Source organism: Tuber melanosporum (assembly GCF_000151645.1).
Source record: "Tuber melanosporum whole genome shotgun sequence assembly, scaffold_25, strain Mel28".
NCBI lineage: Eukaryota > Fungi > Ascomycota > Pezizomycetes > Pezizales > Tuberaceae > Tuber > Tuber melanosporum.
This window is the reverse complement of record NW_003298919.1, coordinates 991,185-1,008,549: the sequence shown is the minus strand read 5'-3', so window position 1 is coordinate 1,008,549 and position 17,365 is coordinate 991,185. Positions and strand designations below refer to the sequence as shown.

The 17,365-nt window shown below is 45.9% G+C and overlaps 1 protein-coding gene; it reads right to left on the bottom strand.

The window, feature by feature from the left end:
• Positions 1–612: 612 nt before the first annotated feature.
• On the bottom strand, positions 613–7,538 carry GSTUM_00006322001 (uncharacterized protein). XM_002838480.2 has 5 exons: positions 4,820–7,538; positions 3,272–4,720; positions 1,610–3,196; positions 1,264–1,552; positions 613–1,208 (listed from the first exon to the last, which is right to left on the bottom strand). Exons 1-5 carry the CDS (start codon positions 7,152–7,154, stop codon positions 1,085–1,087), a joined length of 5,784 nt encoding a protein of 1,927 aa, XP_002838526.1. The 5' UTR covers positions 7,155–7,538; the 3' UTR covers positions 613–1,084.
• Positions 7,539–17,365: the final 9,827 nt, after the last annotated feature.

Genomic DNA, 17,365 nt, shown 5'->3' with positions numbered 1-17,365 from the left:
GGTTATTAACTTGTTTGTGTGACGGACAGGAACGCCTCTAGTAAATTAATAAAGAGGGTGCCGGTATCATACTGGAACTTAAGGTATATTAATGATCTAAAATACGGCGCTCCTATAACTCCTATGAGTGGAATCCCCCCCATCATAAATGAAAACAAGAAATAAGAGTCAAGACTATTCCCAGACAAGCACGATAGTACTGTGATGGCGGTACGTACCGTACTCGAGTAGAACCCCGAATGACAGAACAAAGTGCTGTGTTGCTAGAGTTGTCTCCTCTACCGGTAGTAAGGTTTAGTGCCTTGACTTATTGCCTTCCTTGTGTCTCTGAGAGGGTCTAAGCAGCTCATTCTTTGCTACGTTTTTCGCCCCTTTCCAAAGTAGGGAATTTTCAATTACAGAGCACATGGCCCGATTAACTTACCCAAGTTTCCACAGTAGGATACTGTAACAAGAATAGCAGTTTTAAACACCAGAGCACCCAATTGAACTCCAAGAATGATCATTAGCCCGTCTTACGGGAACTCAGTCTGAAGGTCAAATGCATAATACCGCAAATTCAACCCTAGGCAAACCCATCACCGCATAGTCGCAACAGCCCAACTATGATATGATATCATCATTTCAATTATCATTTGTTAGATACCGTATTAGGATATCCCACTCAACCCCACACCAACTATCGCCAAATGCCGATTTACAATACTTTTCCTCCCTCCTCCCTCCCGCCAGTGGAATATCACTCATATATGCCATAGAACGCCACGTACATACAAGGAAAGAAAGAAGGACCCAGCTTCTGAACAAACGCGCAACAGAACAATACAACTAATCAGTCAATAATGTATAAGGAAGAGTAGAAACAAAATTTGGATAACAATAAAACATAAAACCCGGTATAACAGAGAGCAAACGCCCAGAGAAACAAATCACAAATTTTGTTGAAGGACAAGGTTGGTTATAATACCTGCTCTCACTGCAAAGGGCAGTAAACTTTTATTACAATGAGAAAAGCGAAAAAAAAGGAAATCAAGCAGAAGGCAGACCCAAACGCTTTCAGCCGAACAATCGAAAGGATTCGAAACTAGAATTTGAGGCCCCTGATTTTTTGATAGAGACTTGTATCCAAGAAATTAAAGCTCGGATCCAGGGAGCAGAACTCATGTTCGTTCAATAAAGTTGCAGCAGTTGGCCTCTCAGAAGGCTCACTACGAGAAAGTTAATCGAAAATGCTCTTATGTAGGATGTAAAGGCACAACTCACATTGTATGGCAATCAGCCAAAAATCCTATGGCACTAGGGCAAATGACTTCTGCGACATCGTCGGGAATCGGAGGCGCCTGGCGCTCGCTGCCAAGTTTGTAGATAGCTCCAATCGCTTCCTCCTTGCTCCAGGGGCGGCGGCCAGCAAACATTTCGAGAACCACACATCCGAGGGACCAAATATCAATTTTAGCGCTATAACCCTGACCCTCAGGTCTAATAACCTCAGGAGCCATCCAGAACACGGAGCCCTGCATTGAATTTCCAGGATCATCACCATAGATATTGTCTGCACTAGGTGGTTAGGTACATGGAACCCAGTAGAAAAAAAATACACGTCACTTACCGCTCTTCTTAGAAATCCCGAAATCGGAAATCTTGCAGGTCCCATCAATGTCTAACAAGATATTATCTGCTTTTAGATCTCTATGGAGGATCCCTTCCCTGTGTAGATATTCCAATCCGCTCAATGTCTGTCTAGTCAAGCTTCTGACAACTGATTCTTCGAAAGGGCCGTGCTTCCTTAAACAACTGCCAACGCTGCCACCGGAGATATATTCTAGGAAGATGCTCATGTTCATCTCCTTTCTCTCACACCCGAGGTACTGGACAATATTAACATGGTCGAGATGCTGCATAGTCTCGATCTCCTGGTTAAGCGCAGCAATCATTTCTTTTTGTCGATCACTATCACCGGCTGACAAGCCTTTCGATACCTCCACTTGCTTGACAGCCAAAAATTCTCCCGTGGTTGCATTCATGCCAAGGTAGACTCGACCATAGGTACCCTTGCCAATCAATTGACCCTTGAACCATCGGAAGGTAGCTTGGCGCTTGATTCCACTCTGTTGTTGAGCTGCTGGTGGTGCTTGTTGTGCTTGCAACGTAGCTCCACGTTTTGTAGGCGTGACTTCAATCAAGCGAGCTCCGAACATCTTTGTACTCTTTCTGCGAGATATATCGCCAGATTTTAAGCCAGCTGTGTTTGTCTGCGTAAACCTCTTTGATTTCTCATGGGCACCTCTGGCAACTTCACGGATAGACTTCATCCGGCCCAATTGTGAACGACCAACGTTTCTCTGCACAACTGTTGGGACATTCTTGCCCTTACTAACCGGGGGGGGTGGCGGTCCCATTGCTCCTGGGGGCTCAGAAGTACTTGGAGATTCCGACGGGATATCAGCCAGTTGGTATGACTGAGGCTTGTTCTCGGTGGCAGGTGAAGGTGAGGGGGGTGGAGACACGCCAACTTCGTCCGGAATAGGTTGATCCAAATTCAGGCCCGGGAAGAAATCGTCAAGATGATCAATAAGGGCTTCCGCGGGAGGACGTGACGCCCATACGTCGTCTTTACCAAAGGACTCCCGACGACCCAAGCGCATATAATCAGCTGGGGAGTGGGCTGACGCTGCAGCAGAACCTGGAGCAGATATGTTATGAGAAGCAGGGGAGTTCAGCCCTAACTTATCATCTCCTTGCTCGAACTCGGGGGAATTCATCGCACCATTGCTTCCACTGGCAGTCGCAGATGTAGTGGGCGTAGCTTTAAAGGTAACATTCTTGGGAGCAATTGTGGTAGCAATTGTCAACGTAGGTCTGGGCGAGTCCATATTTCTCTCCTCTGTCTTAGGGAATTCGGTTTTCGGTTTTTCGCTCCGCGAGGAGATGGGTATTGCAAACAAACCATCATCTTCATCACTATCTTCATCCTCTTCCTCCTCCTGCACTCGAGGTTCTGCGCTTGTGGGCGTGGCCTGTGAAAGGAATTGAACATCGTTCCCTTGAATGTCTATTGGAGCACCCGCCGGGAGTGTTGACTTTCGGATGCCGAGGATAACGTCGCGGTCGCCCGGGCTGATTTCGGGAGAGCTTTGCCGTGGGGGAGGTGCCGCCGGTATCTGTAGGGTAAGCTTCTCGGGCCCAGTTTCATACTCTGGCTGATAGTCAGGTATCTTGAACAATTGATTCCCTTTGCCCCACGTAAAGCCAGGGCTATTAGGGGTCCCACCTGATTGAGGGCTACTTGTGCCCGAATGACCAAAATCTACTTTAGCCATTGCTCGCGGCCTCGGCGATTCCTGGATCTGCTGCCCTTGCGGCTGATACTGTTGTTGCTGGTGCGGAGCCACTTGGCTATACGCTGGCAAAGATGGTGCAGAAGCAGACTCGCGGGGCGCACCGGGAATTGGTGTTCTGGTAATCTGAGCAGATAAGATGCCTGCCGATATCAACGAGGATCCGATTCCTGTAACCGGACTGCGATCCTCGTGCAAGGGCGACACACCCTTTCTCCAAGCCCTCTCTGACATCTCGGGCGCCTTCTCCGTAGCAACAGCCGTCCTATCGATACTCACTCTCCTGGTCGCCGGAGCGTAACGCCCGCCAGCATCCGCTGGCAAGCCTCGCCCAAAGTCACTCCCTACCCTAGAGATAGATCCTATCGAGCTACGATTGGATGGGGGTGGTGGTGGTTTGCGTTGCGGTATCAATGTCTCCATTTTAACATCCTCATATGGCGAGGGCCTGGGGTTATCAAAATCAACCACCCGCGCACTGCGGGTTGCTGTTTGTACCCTCTGAAAAGGCGGCCTCTCCGTATCGGTTTCCTTCTCCTTCTTCTTCTTAGCCAACCACCCTGTCTGTTGTTCTTGCTGTTGCTGGGCAATTATTTCAAGTCCCTGACGGCGATATTGTGCGGCGGCCCCTAATTGATTGGTGCCAGCAGAGCCTTTATGAGGAGGGCCATGGGTCAGCGTTGCAAAGTTTGTAATTGGTGATGGATCCTCATCGAAGAAGAGCTCATTTTTGCGTAATGCCGGGGACAAACCATTATCACTAGGCGAGCCATTTGTAGCAGTTCGAATTAGAGGCTTTAGCGATGGTGCTTCAGAATAATCGTTCTCCCAACCAGTGTACGATGAATATCCAGAGCTTTGCTCCGGTATAGGATCATTTGGCGATGGCTGAACCGATGAATGCGGGCCCGGTGGTGTCGGACCAAGACTAGGTGTGGGGATAACATTAATCTTAGGCCCCTGATCTTGATACCTCCTCAGAAGCGCCAACCGTTCTCGCAGATCATCCAAGCTACCACCAGAACCATCCATGCCGGTACCAGGGAGTGTCTCAGCTGATCCAGTGATATCGCTCTGCTTCAATGTCGAATCTCCCGATGAAATCGAGAGGTGGGGAGAAGAGGATCGCCGATTCAGTTGTTTTTGTGTTCTTTCTAGTTGCAAAGGTTGAGGTTTTAGGCCGGCATTGGCGGGACGGGTTGGGGGGTCTGAAGCGTAGCTCTGGTGTGGTGGTGAACTTGACAATGTTTGTCCAATAGAGTCTTCAGCTGGCAAATCAAAAGCAGACATCGGCACCGGTTGCACAAAGAACTTCAAACTAGCTATACTATCCCCTCTGGTTTGACAAGACAGCTTGAGCATCTGGTCTGTTAAAGTCTCATCTGCAACAGAAATCAAGTTATCAGCACATTGATATTGCAATGTTATTGAAGAGTGGGGAAGAAAAGAAAAAAATGCTGTATATAGACCATAGGGCTTACCGTTAGGTTCTTGGCCAACCTCAGTCAGGTGAATAGCTGCTACATCATAGTCGTTGATTCCAAGATTGCGACAAATTTCCTTTCTGATCTCCCCTCCTTTTTCTAAACTCGTCACATCTATAGATACCCATACTTTTCCATCTCTTGTCGCGAACACATATACCGGCTTGCTGCTCTTTGGAGTTCCCCCACCAGGAGCAGATCTCGGATTACTTGCTCTCCCCCTCAAGGCATCCACAGACGAAACCGAGGCCTGCTCAAGTGAAGAGTCACTTGCATTATTCTCAGGAATTGTGAATGGTAGATTCGGGGTTCCCAGCCCTGTGGGAGAACCATCCTCGTTATCATCATCCGAAGTCTCCCTCCGGAATTTCTTTCGAAACCTATCTACAAGACCAGAACCCGATTTCCCATCGGGATCCTGGCGAGCAATCGGCCGTTCGTTCTGCGTTATGCCCAGAACAATAAGGGCCTTCTCTTTGCCCTTCCCATCTCCTGGCCTGTGGTTCACGGTGCTTGATGTGACGGACTCTTGGGAATTTGATTTTCCATGACGAGTCGAGATGGGCTCATGACGGCTCACGGACTGATATCCTAGGTGTGGAGAATTTCGCGGACTGCTAGAAAGCGCCTGTTTCCCAAATGCATGGCCGTCAGCTGGGTCGCGTATACTGGCATCAGAATTTGATGGGGAATGTCTGGAAATTTGGTCAGCACTAGCCAAGGCCCCCTTTGAGAATTCATTTCTGGACCGCGATTCCGATGCCCCCACTCTATGTTGCAGAGTATTCTCGCTTCCGCCTCGTGGAAGAAAAGGCTCGGATGCGTTGTGGGACGTTTCAGAATAAATATTGGAAGCCGGGAACGTGGCTCCCCTTTGTGTGGGAAACCGAGTCTGAGCTGGAGATCTCTGAGATGTGTTTGCCATCCCCGCTGGTGATTCTCCGTTCTCAAGGGGGTTATGTCCAGCGGGTGGAGGGGTATTGGGGATTTCCTGGGAGAGCTTCAATATCTCCCGAACCATCTTTTTAATGTTTTTAGCCGCCAGCTTCTCCTTAACAGGGTCGGCGCTCGGGCCGCGAATCCGTAGAACCTCAGGTAGCACGATCTGTAGTAGACTCGTAGAGTTGTGTTGCCCCATTTCTAAAAACCCTGCCCCGTGTATGTTGAGATTACGGAAGGCCTCCTGCCATTCTTCGGAAAATTCATGTCGGCTAAGATATGCAACAACACTATCCAAAGTCCAAACAGTCGCCACATCCGGCGAAAGGGGACCCGCTGTATTTGATACAAGGGGTGACTGTTGGGAATGAGAATGAGACACATGAGAAGAACGGGTGATTCCATTAGAGACGCTGCGGCTGCCTGCCGACGCTGGCACAGATCCAGAAGAAGTAACCATAGCGGGCGTCATGTATTCGCTATCGGTGTTTGATTCGGTCCTAGCAAAGGAGGAAGCGATACTCTCGGAGGATTGTGTAGATTGTTGTCGGTACATTAATGCTTCATTCGGACGATGAGGGTGGTGAGGGGGGTGATGTGCATGGTGGGAGTGATGCAGGTGAGGAGTGTAAATTGGATTATTGTTACCGTTGGTCAAACCGTTTTGGTGGGGTACCGATAAAGGGGGGAGTTTGGGCAGGGACAAGGAGGCTGTCGAGGAGGATGTGGAGGGTTGGTGAGGTGTGTATGCACCGTACTGCTGTTGCTGTGGGTGGTGATGATGAGAGGTGTAGTGGTAATTCATCATACCCTCTCGCCCATGGCTCCTCCCAACACTGGGCACGTAGCCCGCATCCTTGGCCGGGGGAGGAGGCGGAGGCGGAATAATCATCCCATTCTGCATCGGCGGCGATCCGACGGGAAACCCATTTCCAGTGACTCCGCCAGCTCCTCCCGCTCCTCCAACACCTCCGCTCCCATGAGTCCCATCAGGGCGAACCCTACCACCACCATCCAGTACAGACGTCGATACATGGCGAACGCCCATCCCTCCCGGATGCCCCTGCATCATCGAGTTCCTTGAGGGCTGCCGTGGCTGTAACCCCCCAAAGGCCGCCACACCTACATTCGATGGTGAAGAATCGGCGCTCGTGTGAGCCCTAGGTCGATTCGGGGTTATTGTGGAGTATGCCGAACCCGGTACAAAGGTCGGTATAGGTAGCGAGTTTCCATGGAATGTGGGTATCTCCACAGCATTCAGCATAACAGAATCTACGTGATCGTGCAGGGTGTGATTTCCTGAGCCCCCTCCCATACCTCCTGGTGAGGGTGTACTACTATGAATGGTGTTGTGTTGCGAGAGAGCGCTCGCTGAACGCTGGCGTGAACCCATTGATCGGTGGTAGCCCCACTTCAGCCCTAAGATCTGTCTGTTATCGCCTTATTTTTCCTCAAAGACTTGGGAGAGTTGGAGAGAATGGGATAAACGAAAGTTGAATCGCTCGTTTGTCCACTATCATGTGTCGGTGAGGAGAGCGAGTGGCTGCTGGTAGACTATTTGCTGGCCGTGCGCGGGCGACCCTGCCCAAGGCGAGTTCAGCCCACCGGTGTCAGGGCTCGAATTTTGCAAGACGATAGCCCGCCCTATCCAACTCTCTCCTACCGTTTGTTCGGTCGACCAGATACGGTAGATAGATAGACGGGTTAAAGTTTGTTCGCTTCGTTCACTTCTTGACGGGGGTCGTTGTCGGTGTTCGTTTCCCCTTCCTCTCGAAATAATGGATGAATGGATGAACGAATGAATGAATGAATGAATGAATGAATTAGGTGCCAAAAGAGCAGGGCAGTTTGTTGTTTAGTCCGCTGTTCGATGGGGTGTCCAGCACAGCCTTTTGGGATTAGACCCCCTGCTACCACACCCCAAGCTTGCCTCCAATCTCTGTGAGCGCTTTCTCCGCCTTTCGTTTACTTTTTTGGGCTGTGCCTTTGGGCTGTCCGACAAACCCCTGCGCCAAAAGCTGGTCCGCGAGCAAAAAATTGCCCCCCCTCTCCCAGGCTCCAGCGGAGGCGGAAGTTTCTGATACATACATACAGAACTACACCCGCACATAAGAACGGCGTTCAATGAATTGCCGAAACATCTGCTCTTCGCCAGCAGCACTACGGTAGCAGAGGAAAGGGTTGAAAAATTAGTTCTCAGCTTCAGGATGACCGGTATGATACATTGCCTATTTCCCATAAAATGAGATTCGCATCGAATCAGATTCGAGGGAATCCGCGGGGGACCCGGACAAACGTAATCCCGTTATGATACATTATAATACCTTACTCAAACTGCCGAAAGGCAGAGAGAATGCTCTCTGTAACCGTAGAGATTTCAGGAAACCGCCATTTCTGATAACCGAGCTCCCTCCCAACTCTCGTGTTCACCATTATCAGGGGCCGCCCATAATTTACTCCCGGCTGCCAATCAAGCATGAGCCGTCTCTGTACCGGCGCAGCACTTTGAAAACATTTCATTTCTATGAAGCCAGCGTTCGGCAGTGGTCTGCTGTCTGCAGAGGTTCAAATAGTACTCGAGCACAGCGCCGTGTACGGTATTGGGACTTCAATTTCCCATCAGGCTCACAGTATACGTCTTAAATCTCGTCGCACGTGGGATATCATAATACGGTAATCGCATCACCGCACCCCCGAGAGATTCTCCAGAATCCCCCCCCAACCCTCGTTTCCTGGTCCCAAGAGTACCTGTGGAGGGGGGAGGGAAGAGAGAGACCACCCCCGGTGCGGGCACAGCACTTATTATGGACAGCGGAGCACGTATCATACGCTGCATTATGATACACAACGAGAAAGACCATAATGGCACAATAGGTCCTACGGTGATACAATCCATTACCATTTTGACAGTGATATACACATACGGTAGCCACGTCCGTAAAGTTCTTATATCCCCCCCCCCTTCACCCCAAGAGCAAAACATGAGGTATCAACAGAACAGCAAGAACCAACAGAACAGCAAGAACCTTTTAGATGACTGTCCTCGGACACGCCTTGATGGACATTGTAAGCTTTCACCACAACTAGTTTTTACTAAATAATAGGAAGAGTTATCGAAGTTAGCAAAGCGTCTCCACGGGCGAGCTGTTCTTCCAGGACGCATCAGAAAAGAAAAAAGGGGGGAAGGGGGGGATATTCAAAGAAATCATGCCCCCAACCAACTGCATAATTTACCGGGGATATGTGGTATCGTACTACGATATGCCCGGAACCCGCACCACCACCAACTGCGACGCACTTATCATACTCCTACAGACTGCAGAATATGATACTCGAGTATCATAGACGCCAGTCTTCGTGTGCCGCCCTCACATACAAATACCGAGCGGAATGCAAAAACAATACTAGAGCACCGGTACGGTGATAAAAAGGTATGATACCTACGATACTGGTACCGTATGGTGGCGGGCACTTGAAATCAACTACTCGTAAAAGAATAATTTTCAAAAGTCCCCAACCACAACCACATCCTTAGGAAGATATGGCCCCACGGAAGTAATCAGAAGGCACTCCCCTCTGGTTCTATGTTTTCTGGTTCAGCCAGAGTACCGGTAATAATAGTGGTGAAGATAGTGAGTCCCCAAACTACCCTTGTACTCGAGTACCGGTATGGGCGTCTTCAAAGTTATTTTGCCGAGCCCCACCGCTTCGTTTGTATTATGTAATCAAATGAATTACCCATCAGTGGTTGATTTCAAATGCCCTGCACCACACCGGTACTCGTAGTCTACCGAGTATCCATCCCCGGAAGGTCAGGCGCAGCGCCCAGTTCGGATAATATACAGTATTATAAGTTTAGCTTAGTCTACCGTTTGAATTGTTGAGACATCTTGAAAGGTAATTATCGCAAAAGCAAAGAAAAATGAGGGGGAAGTGTATCATATACCCCGGGCAGACAGATATCATACCGTACTTGCAGATAAATATGATAACGGTTTTTAGCAGTCGGTCGAGGATGAGCTGACGTACAGTACTAGTACGAGTACCGCACAGTTATCGCGGTGAGACATTGGTGGGTGCTCTAACTGGCCCCATGGTTCTGGTTGTGTGGCTTTTAATAAACAAGATATCCTAGGGGTACCGTACCGGCACTCGTACTTACCGATACTGTACGAGTATCATGTTCAAAGTCGATAAAGTTCGAGCACACCTTGCTTTATGATACCTCATGTACGAGTACAGCAAGTTTGGCGGTTACAAGGTGTTTTCGAGTAGGGCGAGGAGGATTATTTCGCTGGATAACCCGGTAATTATGTATTGATTTGGGCGGTTCTCTTGTGGGGTGGGCACTTGCACGATAAGTTACTTTTCTTTCTTTCTTTCCTTCTTTCCCCCCTCCCTTCATGTTCGTGCCGGGCAGTAAGGTGCCGGAGGGAAGTCTGCAACGGCCACGGCCGTGCATGAAGTAAAAGGAGAAAATTTTTTGAGTTTTCTGCTAAAACGGGCACGAGCACAGAGTTCTTTCTCGCACATGTCAGGCTTTGTTCCAACTTGTGTCCCTTGGCCCGTCAGAGCGTCTACCAGCGGTACGGTAGGAGATCGGTATGATAAATTATGATACAAGTACTTGTACTGATAAAAAGGTCTCAGTATGAAAAGCCTTGGCAATTAACTTCCAGTCAAGGAAGGATGATCTCCAGATCTCGTTATTTCCTTGGCCAGATCCCCTTGCGCCCAGAGCCCGATGGACAAAGGGATGCTTTATCTTAGGTTAACTCGCCTTGGCGAATTCAAAGCTAGCCAAAAAAAATGCGAGGACATCATCATAGCACCGTATGATAGTAACCTGATCCGACTTCCCCTGTTTACCCGTCACTGAAACACCATCTTTTTCCAACACCGAATACCCCTAATACCGGTATTGCCCTTCAATGCGGCAGGTAGGGCGATCGGGGTATCCGAAGAACGTGAGATCGAATGCCTCACGCGTGGACGGATAAAACATTGCTCGACGCTGGGATATTTACGTATCTGGGGTTGGATCTGATGGTGGTATGGTGGGTGTATTGCACCTGACCCATCGATTGCATTTGCTCAAAGTTGACTGGGACAAGAGAAGATAATCTACCGGTAGAGATCTTCTCAACTCTCCATGTTTTCTCTGGTATATCACACCACTTTTGCCAAAATTTAGTTGCGCACCTTGCCAACCTTTTGTTCCGACTTGTGGAATGATATGATAGTGCTGTGCTCGGGCACGGTCATAAAGGGCGGAAAACCCGCGGTGGCAAAGCAGGGATCATGTTGATCAATCTACAGTACTCGAGTACAGTACTTGTATAAACACCATGAAGGGAAATATAGAAACCCAGACCGGTTGCATTGCTACTTACCGTACTTTCCTCCAAAGATGTGTGAACTAGTCTACTCGAGTAGAGAGACTCTGAAGGGATACTTGGGGTCACGAGCAATCCCTATGGGACCAACCTGTACGTACTCGTACTGAACCCCGTTTCATGATTCTTACCTCACCATACCACCTGAACATCCTCCTCCTGTTTGCAAGATAATTCGCCTAGTAGTCTAATCTACGGTACGAGTAGACTACCTACACCAGGTTGCTCATGTCAACCTGGCCTTGTTTTTTTTTTTTTTTTTTCCACTAATATCGGTAAGTTAGTGACTAGTTTTTCACTACCCCATAGGATATTGCTGACCATTTTTCCGCCCTTTAGACTATGGCCCATGCCCGGATGCTATTCAGTACGAGTATAGTACAAGTCCCTGGCATGAACGGACTGAACATCAGGGGGTCCCGGGAGCTTGAAACCCTTTTGAAAATATTTATATCTATTGTACTAACTGTTGTGATAATGAAGTAACAATGATAACCACAATAAAATCTGAAGACTTAAAGATTAATCCAAGCTTGTACACTCTCTCTAAGAACAGGGCTAAACCTGTCCTTTATATACTCCTTTATTATTACACGAACAATGCTTCATACCAAGGAAATATCTAGATATGCTAGAATACAATAGCATATATACTTGATCATGTGGCTATGTCGCATGGCCAACACTGCCCCATCACCAGATAGGAAAGGAATAACATAATTTCCAATACCTTTGACAAGGACATCAAATCATACCTGTAAATGGCAAAAGTAGTTAGTGTAAAAGTAATCAAAAAGAGAGAAATTTGATTAAAAAGAGAGTATAGTTCCTGGGTCCACGCCATCTTAGCAAGAAGTAACAATTCTGTGAAATATTGAAAACATTTATATACTAACTGCCAAACTGGAAAAACATTACCGGTAAGTAAATTATTCCCAATCAGAGAGAATTATGAACTGTAACTTACATGAATATGATCCAAAAAAATAGAAAACCCAAAGCGTAAATGGACATCGTATAAGTAAAGATACACTGTCTAAGCCTTACGAAATTCAGCAGGCTGGACCTACAGACAGATTGCAGAAGATCAGAATCTCAGTCTCGACACTGTCTTCAATATCTGTCAGTATCCTTTCACCCCCAAAAAGCCCAAAGGAAGGAAATTTTCTCTCAACACCCTCACATGTCATTGACTGGTAGTTACAGTTACCATAAGTGCTGCTCATCGTTGAATGTAACTTGTTAAGGTTGCTGCGGCTTGTGGCATCCAAGCCTCCAAATAAACACTCAGAAAAGCCTTCCCAATGGAAGACTATTGTTAGGAATACCAGAACCCGATACCTAGGAACCACCCTAAGTAGGGTAACCCCACTTGGAATCGGAATCTCTGGTCTCCAACACCCCCCTCTGGCTCCCTTACGGGTCCCGCTCATCATCATATATATCAATCTCAGTTGCGTCCTGTGACTACATTACCACAGATTTGAAGTGATTAGAATAATACTGTATACGTCGCCGCCGTCTGTCCGACAGGATCCTGTTCGCAGGGTATATGAGAGAGGACCTTCGGCTAGGCCTGGAAAGTAGAACGGAGTAATTCTGTCAACTACTCACAGATTTACTAGGCTTCAAAGATATGACACCTTTGGTATGGCCCATAAGTAATGGGACGATTTCGCACAATGAGATGGTATCAAATGGTAAAGGATCTCTACTAGAGACTGATACAATTGCATATACCAGAAGAGTCTAGAACTCCAAAGGACACTACCAAAGAAGCCAACAAACTTCACGGAGTATTGCAACTGGGTTTCGGAACTGATTGTAGTCATGGGGTGATTCTTAAATACAACAATGGTTACTGAAACCTACTACCCAGAGAGCAACCAAAGGTTGCCGACCGAGGGATTAATTATCAGTCTAGTGGAGTGGCTTCCTACGAGTGAATAGGAAGTCATCCAAAGAAAATCTAGCGGTTGGGTATGGAGTTACAAAGGGTCAAAATCAAATGACCTACAATGGTTGTAATGAGGACCACCTTTGCAGATATAGCTATGGATAAGACTGATCATTTTATCAATGGCGAAGACAATTGGAGCCAACTCAGTTCGACTTAAGAACTAGGTCATAAGTCTAAAGACTCTGCTAATCAGGATATTACGATTGGAGACTGTACGTTTCCTAAGAAGAAATATCGTAATTACCGAAGAGGGTGTGATGGTTTTCAGGGTCTACAGGTGTTCGCACCTTGGAAGAAAACCCGACGTTGCGAATTACGATTAAAGAAGTACATAGTTGTATGATAAATAGATGTAGTCCGCGAACACTCAGATGCGAAATATAAATATTGAAGTGCCTCCCAAGCTTTAGACATCATCAAGCAACAGAGAAGAGACCTTAATAATATAATATTGTTTTTACGATTCTATCCTACTTTACCTACTTTACTTCACTCCTAGTAGTCATAAACGAAATGAGCCAAGTCTGAGCCTTCCTAGACAATCTCCGTCTACAAAAACGAATCTCGATTGGCCTAGACAATCTTGAAGTCTATCAATGTTAGGAATACCGAGATCCGATACCTAGGAACCACCCTAGGTAGGGTAACCTCTCCCGAAATTGAAATCTCAGGTCTCCAACACCCCCCTCCGGCCCCCTGACGGGGCCCGCGCGTCATCATACATATCGATCTAAGTTGCGTCCTGTGAGTATTATACCACAGAATCAAAGGTGTTAAAACAATACCGTATACGTCGCCACCATCCATCCGACCGGATCCTGTTCGCAGGATATATAAGAGGGGACCTTCGGCTAGGTCTGGGAAGTATAACGGAGTGAATCCGTCAACTACCCAGAAAGTTACTAGGCTTCAAGAACGAGATATCTTTGGCATAGGCCGCAGGTAACGGGACGTTTTCGCGCAAAGAGATGATAATGAATAGTAAAGGATCTTAATGAAAGACCAATACATTCACATCCACCCTACGATAACCAGAAGAGTCTGGAACTCCTAAGAATACTACCATCGAACCCAATGGAGTTCGAGGAGTGTTACAACTAGGTTCCGGTACATACTGCAACTGAGGAGGTGACTCCCCAACCGATGACAGTAACCAGAATCCTGTTACCCACGGTAACCAAGGGTTACCGACCGAGGGATTATCTACCAACCCTATGGAAAGGCTTCCTGCAGGAAAGTAGGAAGTCCTCCGGAAAAGATCTATCCGTTGGGTATGGAGTTATGAAGAGTTGAAGTTAGATGACCTAGAAAGTCGGTAATAACAACTATCTTCGCAGATGCAACCCGCAGATGAAACTGATCATTTCATCGACAAGGGAGACGATTGGAGCCAACACAGTTCAACTTGAGAATTGGGCCATTTGTCTAAAAAAGACTCTCACCATCGGATAATTACTATTGGAAACAGTATGACTTCCAAATAGTCATATTATAATTATCAAAGAGTGTGTGATGATTTTCAGGATCTCCAGGTGTTCGCACCTTGGAAGAAAACCCGACGTTGCGAGTTATATTGGAAAAAGGTACATGGTTGTATGTTAGTTAGATGTAGTCCGCAAACACTCAGACGCGGAATATAAATATCGAAGTGCCTCCCAAGCTTTAGACATCATCAAGCAACGGAGAAGAGACCTTAACAATATAATATTGTTTTTACGATTTTACTTTACTTTACTTTACTTTACTTCGCTCTTAGTAGTCATAAACGAAACGAGTGAAGTCTGAGCCTTCCTAGACAATCTCCGTCTATAAAAACGAATCTTGATCGGCCTAGACAACTCTGAAGTCTATCGGGCTGTCTCCGCCAAACAATCAAGTTGTCTCCGCCTAACCGCTATTCCTGGAGGGTTGCTCAAAAGTTATATTGTTTCTTGATAAGCAGAAGAAAAGGCTACACTTAGCCTTCACAACTGCCCATCAAGATTGGACAGAGGAGGATTAGCGCTGGGTCATCTGGACCAACAAGTATTATATATAGCTATCAGGTCATACAAGTCAGGTTTGAGTAACCCAGTGCCCAGGAGAGAAGTATCACAATGATTGTCTCCTCCCAAAGTTCCCCAAATCAGATATCATCATGATATGGGGTACATCCTTAAAAGTTAAGAAATGTGATCCCATTTTTTAGGATAAGGACTGGGGTACCATAACATCAAAATATTACATTGATTATATCCTCACCCCAGTGCTCCAACCTTTTTAGGAGTAAGAGAGTGAGTACGCTGCTTATCCTCTCTGGCTCATAGAGGATGGAGCATCTGCTTACCAAGTATATCATACTTGGCAAATCTGGGAGCAGTATGGTATTGTAACAATTCGCCTTCAGATAGTTTGTTCTTAGTAATAGGGAATGATACTTCTCTCTTCTTCTCTTCTCTTTTTGCTGTCTGATAGCTCTTAGGCCTATACCTACGTTACTGATAGTATAAGACCTATGTCTTCTATCTGTAACTCCTATCATAACCTTTTTCTAACTCTATCTCGTGGGGAGTATTCTTGTTGTAGTAATAAAGATTGTGATAATAATAAAGAGCGTAAAGGTATTTTAGCTTCGTGAAAGTAATAAGTAGGAAAAGTACTTAAAATAAAGTGAGAAGAATCTATTCTCCTCAGCCGTACTAGCCTCCTTGTATAGTGTTCTTCCCGTCCTAAGTCGTGTGACCTAAAGTTGTTACATGTGCAAAACCCAATCATAACAAACTAGTTATTTGATCAAAGTGGTCACATGCTCAAATCCTATGACCTTGTAGCAATGTCATGTGCAAAAACTCATAAACTAATCATAACGTAATAAACAAGTCATATGATCCAGAGTGGTAATATGCATGAAACCTGTAATCTCATAATGAGGTCATATGCGAGGCATAAATCATATGCGCAAGACATACCTGCGAGGCATACTTGCAAGGCATACTTGCCAAGTACACCTCCTATGACTCATAATTGAATCATGTGCAAAACATAATAAATCATAACATAATAAGTCATATGACCCAAATGCGTCATATGTGTAAAACAATAACATACCTATAACCTAATCATGAGTCCTGTGAAAACCTTTTCCATGCTAAGCTCCATTCGTGACAGGTATCCCAAACCTCAACTGACTCCCTTCTTCTCCAGATCTCAACCCAATTGAGAATATTTGATTTATCCTAAAGAATAAACTAAACAAGTGGTATCGTAAGACAAATAGTTTAGAGGAAATAAGGGAGATAATACTGGAGGAGTGGGATAGAATTTCAGGGAAGCATCTTTTAACCTTTGTGAATTCAATACTACAAAGAATACAGGCTATTATTACTGCCTCTAGAGGCCATACTCACTGGTGAACTTCAAACAATTTTTAATTTTTAATATTTTGTATTTATTATTATTTTTAATAATTTTCTAATGTTGATTATATATTTTAATATTTATTTACTCCAGTGATGTGAAGAATATTTCTTTTTCATTAAATCTCTCTCCCCTTTTGATTATTTTTATGCTAACTACTTTTGTTATTTACAGAGGTGATTAGGTGTCCTTAGCAATGGGCTTCAAGCTTCGGGGACCCCTTGATGTTCATTCTGTTCATGCCAGTGACTTGTATACCTGTTAGGTGGAGACAACTTGATAGACTTCAAGATTGTCTATGCCAATCGAGATTCGTTTTTGTAGACGGAGATTGTCTAAGAAGGCTCGGACTTGGCTCATTTCGTTTATGACTACTAGGAGTGAAGTAAAGTAGTTAAAGTAGGGTAGAATCGTAAAAACAATATTATATTATTAAGGTCTCTTCTCCGTTGCTTGATGATGTCTAAAGCTTAGGAGGCACTTCAATATTTATATTTCGCATCTGAGTGTTCGCGGACTACATCTATTTATCATACAACTATGTACTTCTTTAATCGTAATTCGCAACGTCGGGTTTTCTTCCAAGGTGCGAACACCTGTATACCCTGAAAACCATCACATCCTCTTCGGTAATTACGATATTTCTTCTTAGAAAATGTACTGTCTCCAATAGTAATATCCTGATTAGCAGAGTCTTTAGACTTATGGCCTAGTTCTTAAGTCGAACTGAGTTGGCTCCAATTGTCTTCGCCATTGATAAAATGATCAGTTTTATCTACGGCTATATCTGCAAAGGTGGTCGTCATTACAACTATCGTAGCTCGTCTGACTCCGATCCTTTATAACTCCATA